This window comes from Schistosoma mansoni, chromosome 2 (genome assembly GCF_000237925.1).
Source record: "Schistosoma mansoni strain Puerto Rico chromosome 2, complete genome".
In the NCBI taxonomy this organism is placed as follows: Eukaryota; Metazoa; Platyhelminthes; class Trematoda; order Strigeidida; family Schistosomatidae; genus Schistosoma; species Schistosoma mansoni.
In genome coordinates, this window is record NC_031496.1 from 6264226 (window position 1) to 6275503 (window position 11278).

The 11278-nt window shown below is 34.5% G+C and overlaps 1 protein-coding gene across 1 annotated transcript; it reads right to left on the reverse strand.

Moving 5' to 3' along the window:
* Positions 1-2758: 2758 nt before the first annotated feature.
* On the reverse strand, positions 2759-9405 carry Smp_034160 (hypothetical protein; the record flags this gene model as incomplete). The annotated part of the gene is made up of 2 exons (XM_018795477.1): positions 2759-3136; positions 9343-9405. The coding sequence occupies 2 exons, from the start codon at positions 9403-9405 to the stop codon at positions 2759-2761; spliced, it is 441 nt and encodes a 146-aa protein (XP_018649786.1).
* Between the last annotated feature and the right edge of the window lie 1873 nt (positions 9406-11278).

Consider the following 11278-nt stretch of genomic DNA (forward strand, 5'->3'; position numbering starts at 1 on the left):
AATCTTGATCCTATTCTCATATTCTATGGTCAGTTTCAACTATCTTTTCTCATACATAGCATAAACAACAAACAGGAAGTCCACTTCATCCTTTAATTATTTCACATAAATGTAATTTCATTGAAATCATGAATTGACCAATACCGGATCACTTATAAGAATCTGGAAGTACTAGACGGTCTTTTCTTCCTAGTATAAAACTTCTTAACAGTATACATTCACAACTCTGCACGCCATAGTCGATTTATGAGCAAAATATATGTTAGTTAATGATGAGAAGTGTATTGTATATTTGTTATCGGACAAAGAACTTGTCAAATTTTAGTGTAAGAACAATGCCATTATACTGTGTTTTTTGCCCCCAAATGCCCTGGTACGGTCGAGAGTGGGGAGAGTCCGCTCTCCCTCTCGAAATGCTATCACATGGCCAGCGAATATATAGCCTCTGCCAGGGAAGTCCTACTCATTGCCTTCTCGTGGCGGGGGTGTTGTTTACGAAATTGAGAGGACGAAAAGTGAATGTCCGGTGCTTTAACCGGGTTGGTGGAAAAGATGAGTCCAGCTAGGGGAGTTGGAAAACCCTGATCCCAAACCAATGTTGCACATGGGCTGGCTCCAGTATCCTGAGGGAACAAATGGAGTATGAATTAATCGTTGGTCACCGGCTACCATGGGACTGCATTTCCTCACGATGCTCCACTGCCTTGTGGGTTAGACCTTTAGGTCAAAGGCTCAGGGTGTGACCCCCTAAGAAAACCACCTGCTTCAGTTTGGGCACCTGGGCAGTATCGCAGCCTTCACACAAATCAAGTGGGATTTGTGTGGCGCCTATGTATTCGATGCCCCTTTGTACCAATACTTATGTGTTCAAATAAATAAATAATAAATGTGTTTTTATTTAGACTACTGGAATATTGATCAGTCAATAGTAATTATATCTGGATTTTGGATAGCGATAAAATCCAAAAAGAACACTTCATCTCATTCATTAATATTCTACTGAATGTTTTCATATCACAGTGTTGATGTTCAGATTGACATTTGAATCTAGTAACTATTGTTTTAAACGTCAACGGATTGTACACCAAGCTAACGAATGCAAATACTCAGTTCCTTGTTGAAACGGATAATGAGAATATTACTGTTTAAATCGTCCTGTTATTGATAATCAGGAGGACAATTTTTCGGTCTCTTTTGCTATATGTGCATCCTAAATGGATAACCATGCAATTAGTTATAAATTGTATTTTTAAGCTCAGAAGTTGTGATAAATGATTTGAATACATTGGACATTGTATTATCTTAAATAGTGAGATTAGACAATGTGAATTTTAGCTTCATAGGGAGTATCGGTTTTCTCCAAAACTCCAGTTATACCTTACTGACAAGTGTCAACTAGCAAAAATCCTGGGTTTCATTAATTTTTCTACGAACTGACTACAACTATCTAATGGTATGGTATCAAAGAACGATAGTAAGGATAATAGTAATGAAACTTGGATGTTGAAGAAACGTAGTGAATGTATTCACTTGCTTCATTAAAATAGATTTTGAGCGAAATCACTAACAGTTTACGATTAAAGATTAGCAATAAATCGTACAGACACCACACAGGAAGTTTCTATCCAACAGTGTACAAAGACTAGTGCAGTCGTTTCCCTTGTCAACTGCCGATATCATTACCTAGTCTGGTTTGATATTGTCTTTAACTTCTGACTAACTATTATTCAAGTCATTTGTGTAAGTTAAAGACAGACAGTGACTGACATGTGGTCCTCATAATCTTAATGAATGTATGTTAATAACCCAATCAACAGATTCCTCGTCTTCTTTGTAGTATAAACCAAGAGTGTCAATGATTGGAGCACTAAATCAGATGCAAAAATGTGACTTAAATATCCAGAACATAAATTTCTACTTGATTCCATTCATTCCAAACATTAAGAAGCGAAATACAAATGAGTTGAATAACAAATCAAGTTGAGCAGTAGTGGAAGAGCTACTCATATACAATACTACTTAATAAGAAGGTGTTAAGAACGAGTAAATTATGTAGCTTAGTGAATTAGTTACATTTGTTGATTTGTAACAGTTCAATCCTGTCATAATGCTAATTATGTTTACGGATTAAGTAATTCACCCCATTTATGTAAATAGGGCTACTGAGAATGGTTCATTGGAATCGGACGGTTTTGATTTACTTTCAGTCTATAATAAATACTCATTTATTGTGTTCGTCTACTCCCGCGCACTGAGTTCTGTCAGTTTTCTATTCATTCATTAACACTAACTTGAAGCTAAAACGGAGATGGTTACTGTGCATCATCATGTGTGATTAGTTAAATTAATCAGTCAACTGAGTATTTTTTTAAAATTAGGAAATCCAATCAAAAGGGTTTTCGGTTGAAGAATTTTTTCTAAAATTTTAACTGACAGAGTCGAAACATGTTTCAAATGTGATACACATTACTAAGGACATAAAATGATCGGCTTGTTAGATTATAAATTTACTGTAACGGTGATCTGAAGCAACTCACTGAATACAGGTTATTGTGATTTTCGAATCACTTAAATATCTTCAATTCCATTCTCTATGTGTAAACATGGGTTCGAACACTGTAAAGTAATCATTGCATAATTCTTTTCGATAATCTTTAATTTTCAGTTGCTCTCGAATTATTTTAATACCATTGCAATTCCTTCCAGTAATTGCATAATATCCATTAAAAAAAAACTTTATATTACAATAAACCAGTCATTAACTTACCGGCCATGGATGTATAATTCCAATAGAGTGTACACTAGCTTCTAATAAACCATATGTAATATCTGTATTACCCCAATGACTAGTGTATACTTCACCATACATACAAGGACCATTATAAATTTTTGTACTATTTGATAATATGCTGATTGTTGTATAAGGTTCAATACAGATACGAAATTCCAATGCACATTCTGCCTTGCATATTTCTGTTTCTACTTTTATAGTTGTTGATGAAGATGATTGTCTAGGACGACCACAACAACTACCATCAATACGTCGATGTGCATGATTATGAAATTCTAAAAATTTTAATGAAAATGTTGCCAAACGATCTTGTTGTTGACTTAACTCTATTGTTGAACAGATCACCTCAATGTGAATTGTTAAAATGATAAAATATTGAATGAAACAACAAATTAAATAATAAAGTCCCATGGATTTAAGAGAATAGAATTAGTATTCCACAACAGTTGTAATGACTTCTAAAATGTTGAATATGATTTACCTCTCTTAAATAGGAATTTTTTTTCACTTTTTTTATCCAATCAGATTGAGCCAACACCCCTTGGACTGGTACTTTAATAACTGACAAATAAATTGACCAATAAAAATCTTATCCAATTTTGATTGGCTGTAATTTGACCATATGGCGCAATTTGTATTATGTAGATAATAAATAAGTTAAGGAGTCCCATAATAAGACGAAACGGCCATCCAGTGCTTCCAGGTTTTCCTTTCGTGATCTAGCTTCAATTGACTGATGATTTCAATTATGAAAATACTGAAATCTCCACAAAATTCCTTCTGATAAATAAGTTGTAATGAACAATATATACTTAATATTTAGCATTTATGAGCATAATTTGAATGCCATATTAGAATTTCATCAGATTTGATCTTACTGTAATTCAGATTATTTACTAACCTTTTTTCATGTGGGTGATTACTTACTTACTTACGCCTGTTACTCCCAATGGAGCATAGGCTGTCGACCAGCAATCTCCAATCCCCTCTGTCCTGGGCCTTTCTTTCTAGTTCTATGCAGTTATTGTTCATTCTTCTCATGTCTGTCTCTATTTCTCGACGTAATGTGTTTTTTAATCTTCCTCTTCTCCTTTGGCCTTCAGGATTCCATGTGAGGGCTTGTCTTGTGACGCAATTAGGTGATTTCCTCAAGGTGTGCCCAATCCACTTCCAATGGTTCTTCCTCCGCTGAAATCTGGTTTGTTCTCTTCCACAGTAACTTGTTGCTGATAGTGTCTGGCCATCAGATGCGAAGTATCTTGCGTAGAAAACTGTTGATAAACACCTGTATCTTCTGGATAATGGCTTTCGTAGTTCTCCACGTCTCCACCCCATACAGTAGAACTGTCTTGACATTTATATTGAAAATTCTGATCTTGGTGTTGGTGATTAACAAAATGGAATATAATTTTCATGTGCTTCATTCTATTTTGTAATCTAATCAACTAGATTTTCATCTGTATCTTAAGTAAGTATTAATGCATCTCAATGAAGATTGCACTGAGTTCCTATTTTCTTTAGAACACTATGATATGATAATAGTGGAAGAAGTATAGGTGGGTACTGATATTGTGCAATTTAATGCTTCTCTCAGTTAATTCACTTTAGGTTGTAGATAGTGTCAAGTTTATCATTTTTTACATTTATATCTTTTGATCTGTATAAAACCAGATAATGTTGTGTTGATTTATGAGTGATTGTAATTTCAAAAGGTTTTATGATCTCTTGATGTATGTCATATAATAGTGGTAGTAACCGTTTCTTGAATTCTGAGATTAGTTTTAGATACTGGGTCAATTACACAGAGACTTTTTAACGACGTTAACGAGGTGGCCACTTCTAAGGAAGGCAAACTGATAATGAGTTTCTTCAATCTCTCGTGTAGTGAGAGTTCTGTAGTGGTTTTTATCTCTTTTGAATATCATCTAGACACATTTGCTCCTGTGCTCTCTTGATTTGTTACGATTGTAATTTGAAATCTTATCTTGAAGACTTGACCTTTTCTATACTTGTTTGACCAAAGTTTATGTATTTGTTCTTTCGAATAAAGCGTACAATGATGGAAGTACTTTTTGATTCCTGTTCTCATGTAGATTCAATACAATCGAAGATGTTGTTAATCAATTTATGAGGGTCCGTATTTCTTCACCTTAAAATTATAATTTACAGGGACATCATCATCATCAACGAGATACAGACTAATAAACTATAATATTACTCGATTATGGAGTTTGATAGGATTTATGCTTGAGATACTTAACTAACTACCGACTAGTCCTCAGAACTATATTTCACAATGATGTTTTGGAAGTATTGGGAAAACATGTTAGGATTGGTAGCGAATCTGCGATTAGTTCAATCAAGATGAAGAAAGATATGATCAATGACTATCCATATTTCTTTGAAATTTTGTAGAGATCATTGATTATTCAACTGATTTATATCATCTTATTGGTTATTAGAGGCTATTCAGAGAAACAGTCGATATCTTCTTACATAATGCAAACTCAGGAATAGCATAAAAGTGTCATAGTCAGACAAATGACTTATTCAGCTCCGTTTGTTCATATCAGTGGTATGGTAAGTTGTTCAAAGTCACAGCAGTCACTTGTTTTTATCCATTCAGTTATTTCTTTTTATATCATTTGATTTCCACACAGGGACTCGAACCTAGTACCATCCACTTCAAGTATATAACACGTTATCTCATGAGTCACTGAGTTCAGATAACCAGTGACTTGTTCCATGTATATGAACAATCCATTAATTCTAATTAACTTATGACACAATAATCATATCGTGGCAGTGCTCATTGAATGTCAGTTCGGTAAGTAACACTGGTCAAAATTGAGTCTCTAGTTTACTGAAACCATAACTGACAGTGATATAAACACTGGATTGGTGGAGCGAAATGATGGCTTACTGAACTCAGATGCTCAGTGGATGTTGAGGATGCTAGATGTGAAGAAATTACATGGGGAAAATTCTCACTTTTGTAATTTAGTTGCGTAAATTCTCATTTTCTATTTCATGACTAAAACGCCGACTTTTACCTTCAGTTTGTGTTTCTTATCTGGAAGGACTTTGGTTGTAATTGGTTCGTGTTCTCTCATAGTGTGCTATGTCGTGACGTTTTTCAAGGAGATTTTTGCATTGCCTATATACACGTGAGTTGAATGCTTGCTCGTTCATTCTTCCGAACTGCTTGTAGAAGAAATGTTATCCGGCTAAATCCGGTCTTCTCTCACTAGTGAGCCGGATCGCTGTGCAGTGCGATAGCTCGACTCGTTTCCGTGTTGTGTTGTCGACGTTTGTTTTGTACACCTGCTCTACATAATATCCTAACCCCTCGAAAATAGTATTGGATGAGGTGTTAATCATTTAAGGTGAGCAACACAGTGTTTGAGTCAATATCTAATGTTCTAATTGGTTGATGATTTGTTTTAATTCTAGTAAATGAATAATTTTGAGATACCCATAGTGAAGTGATACTGGTTAGTTCATATTTATACATGAACTCGGGTTTGAGAAGTTAGTTCCAGAATGTTGAATGATATGAGTAGATTGCAGTTAACATCGTGATTCACGGAAATCAGTTATCATTTTGAAGAGTGAATGTCGTCTAACTGTTTTATTCACTATATCCCTCATACTATTCTCATTTCCGTCAACCACTAGTCCATTTCTTATTGTGGGTAAACAATATTAAAACTCAAACACCAATTTATAGATATTCAATTTCAAACATTACAATCTTTTACTGCATCAATGTTTTGAACATAAACAAATAGGAGTTGAATAATATTAAAGGTGAATATTGTTAATGAAAGAAGAAATTTGTGATTGGTTATTTTGACAGTTAATTAATTATTACAACAATATGGGTTAATGAGAAATGAGTTAAGTCCAGTTCATCACTCGCAAATTCAAATTCATTTAGTTTTCATCGTCACCTGCAATTCAAACAGAATCATATGGATGATTAGTAATATGATAAATCACACATGTGTACATACGAAATGAACGACTGGACTAAAGTAAAACTGTTTAATGGATCTTGACCAGCATGTTTGCATTCATTCGATCAAACATGATGTAGATCTGACTAGAGTAATGGATCAGAAAATCAGCATGTGGTCGGGTGTCAACTGCGATCGTAAAATTTTATTGAGATCTACACATCAATGGACTGTATCTCAAGCATCCATTTGAATTGATATTTTAATTGAACATCAGTTGTGCATCACTGAATCTAATGAACCGTCCTGTAATAGTTCGTTACGCTATTTTGCCCACTTCCATTATCCAAACACACAATATTTCGTCTTCATACACCACTTCACCGTTAAATAGTATTCCACATAATATTGTCAGTAAATTCGATTTAATAGGTTACTTACTTATCACTTTTAAAACTTCCGATAGATATAAATACTTAACTGAAATGTGGGAAAATGAAATAAATCAACATATGACTGAGTATTTCATTTACTTCAATATCTGTCTCATCATTGATCAGAAGACTCAATTGCTCCATATATTTTACTAATTCAACAATGTTCAAGTGAAAGTGATGTGTTGGCTGAATACTTGCACTTTGTTTGTCGGTTTGCTAAGTTTGTTCTATCGAATCGGTCTGCAAAGTAAAACGCAACCTCACTATTTCAACTTTGATATTTGAATGGATAACTATCACAAATATGGTGGATGCGTTCTGCAAGAATGTTTGAATTCGGATTAGGACCAAAAACCATTTAATTTGTAGCATCCGTGTCATTTTGATTACGTTCATTCAATAAACCATCAGGTTGAAGATTTCGCAGACATTTTACATAGTACCACAGTTTGTGGATAACCATTATTCAGTGAATTACATGTGGATATGACACAGTTACTCAATAAATCAGTCAAAATCTTCAAATGTTTTATCTTACAGGATTCGGTATCCAATTCTTCAACCCACTCGTATTTCTTAAAAATCTCTCCATTAACTCGATGCATAACTGAAATACAAAATGAATTCAGTTAGTAAATCATCCACGAATATTGTTTATTTGAAGAAATCATTCAACGTGTTTTGAGCATCAAAGTAATGAAAACCGGCATATGTGAAGACTAGATGGGTTGTGGAAGAATAAGTGACAGTCACATTGTTCTTTTTACTATAACTCATATCCTCACTCAATTGTGAAAGTCATTGTGAATGTTTAGTCCATGCTTTCACTTTTTATTCATTTGACTAGTTTTGTTCTGTAACATGAAATTATTCCTTCATGAATATTACATGCGTTAATATTCGTTTCAAATTTCAATGCAATCGGAGGTGATGCATGTTTTGTCGCATTTCTACATCTAATTATTTTACCTTGTCACAAACAGAACATGGTCGGTTCTGTGATTTTATGATTGAGGAAACGCGAGTTCAGTGTACCTAAGGAAAACAATTGCATATTCTAGAAAACACATTTGAAGATAAATGGAAAGTAGTGATGAGTATGAATTCCAGTAGGGAATGTCAGGTTATATCTATCATATTCATTAATATCAAGCGAGTTAATTTAAGTAAAATTACTTCTTGTATGGTATGATATCAGCGTATTACAATTTCTGAGACTGTACTCAGACATCATATCTAATCAGAAAATAAAATAAAAATTGAAAGACAAATCACTTCACCAGTTTCATGTGCAGTCTGATGAGAAACCATATTGATATGGTGGAAATAAATTATGAGCAGATATGTTTGGTGACTGATGATCGAGAAATAGATTTCTCAACTGAATATCGCTATGTCCTGGGGCTGATATTGATTTCGAAATTCCGCTAGATACCATCCATCTCTGCTAAAATCACTTGTGACTTAGTGGCAATATTGCGGTAATCCGTACAGCTAACACAACTGCCGAAACAGACTGATCAGTCGCAGTCTTAAACACCAGTGGGAAGATTCAGATAATGAGTACACACAAACTAAACAAATTCTAAATTTGAATGTCACCAAACCTTCGGCTATATATGTCGACGTGATGTACCGATATTGCACAGAACCTACATACATTTCGGCAAACAATTAGGAGGAGATGACACCGGTCAAGATTTTCATGTGATCTCAGATAAACAATCGATGTTATTTAAACACTAGATTTTGCATACTGCAATTAGCAACGATGACATGGAAATGAAATGTATACAGTCGAGATTGGGGAAGACTATAGGTGAAATTAATTTTCTTCCATTATTATCACGTAGACGACGTTTATACAGCAATACCGTCCTAATGCTTATCACAGTAACACTACTTGTTGTAAGCTGGACGAACATCCTGATACACTTGGCAGACGCAAATGAGGTTGTGAATGAATTGAAAGGATGTTATCTACAGAACTACTGACCAGTAGTCATTTATACAATGTTTTCGTCTGCAAAGTGTCAGACAAGCGTAGTTATTGATAGGCAAACAATATGAATTAGATCAGATGAAAATACAAGAAGTGGTGAAATATTTGAGATGGATATGAATAAACTGCGTGCAATTAAATATTTTGACTTACTTTCAGAGAGTTCAGCATTTTCTTTAAAAGGTACTTCCAACTTCGATGAATCGAAATTAGCATCCTCTGTATAGAATTAGAGACGTTGAACAAATACCAAACTATAACATAATACGGAATTACAACATTTGAATTAATAATTATAAGGAGTTGAAATGGTTTGTGTCGAAAATTCGCGGTTTCGGGCTTTCTACTAGTGTTAAGTAGGATAAAATTGAGGACTTGATTTTAATTGGTAGACAAATACTAGATGTTAGTTCAGGGTTGTGCAGCTTGTAAATCTTACAATTGACATCATAAATCGATCAATGTTAGACAACTAGTACTCAATATATCAAAACTTTATGCACAGCATCTTTCATTTCGAAGAACTATCGTAGTTGTAACAATGGAAGTTTCACAATCTTCACTTCATTACATATTAATGGGAGAATCAGTCTGTAAAGTATGTCCATGTACTCGAAATGTTGAAAACCATTGGCTTATTAAAATAACTTACGATACTGTGTCTCGTAAGTTCTCCGAAAATCTTGGATAACTATAAAAAGCATTAAAGCAGATCACAAATTAATTTGGTTTCAATATGGATGTTTATGAATCAGTTATATCTGGTGAAGTGAAGAGTGTATGTAATTTGATGTATGACTGAGTAAATTGCGCGTTGACTGTACATGGAAATATGGACCGATGGTGAAACTATTGAAATTATTTCGACTACTCGTTCAACATGATGCCAAAGTCTCAATAAACCAATCGGCAACGTTTTATTAATATGGCGGCCTGCTTGAATCCCTGGGCTACCTGTTTCTGCCATCTAAATATTTCAACAAGTTATCTGGTTTTTTTAAATTTGTTTTAACCTATCATTATGTCTCTTGATCGCATAACCTATACAGGCGCGTTTATGAAAAGCTTACGTCCTTTCGCTGCAAAAATTACAAACAAGCACAATAAGAGACATCGCGGTGTTTGGCAATATGCTTTAGAGAGAATAAACATTAATCAAATGTCGATTCCCGAGCTGCTTAACTCTAACTGTCGATCTCTAATTAACAAGGTGGACTATCTCCAATTTCTGCTAAGTCAAAACATGTATCGTAATTGTGGTGTCATCACAATTCAAGAATCTTGGTTGACTGACTTACAGGATGATTGCCTAATATCATTACGTGATTTTAATATCTATCGTCAGGATCGATCAAACAATAAAAAGACCTGTGGTGGCGTAGTAGCTACTGGTTTTTTTGTTTGTTTTTGTTTTGTTTTTTTGGTAAAAAAAACTTGTTGAAATAACTCGTGCTGAGAATTCTATATTGTACCAGATTATAATATTGAATAAAGCCATTAATTAATAAAAAAAAATTTATTTTATGTCAAATGACTATTTCTACAGTATGTTTGCTCACAACGTCAGAATGAAACTTATACTACATTAAGTAAAATAGTAGTGATGCAATTTCGCACTCACATTCGGATTCCGTTACTTGACAAAGCTTTAATGGCTCTGTCAGCACACCAATATTTACTTCACATTGGTGTGTAGCAAGAAGGTTACGTAAAACACAGACTAAAGCCTCTTGTCCCATTCTATTTTAGTTTGGTAGTATCATGGAAGCCAATCACCTCCTTAAAAGTCAGTCTTTACTGAGGCGTATTCCAATTTTTAAGAAAGTTAGAATCACCCATGACAAGACTGCTATCCAACATCGAAACTCCAGTGAAGTGCAAAACAATCAACCCAGCCTACGTGGTAGCGCCAGTTACAACGTTGGCCATAGCGCTATCCCTAAAACACCATACCCCACCCCTCCCAAAAACGGAGGCACGTCACATACTGCTACTAGTCCTAAGAACAAGACTAAACATCAGGCAACTGTAACCATTCACCCTAAGCCCAAACACTCAACTACATCAAAATGCCCACCCACCTATGCGT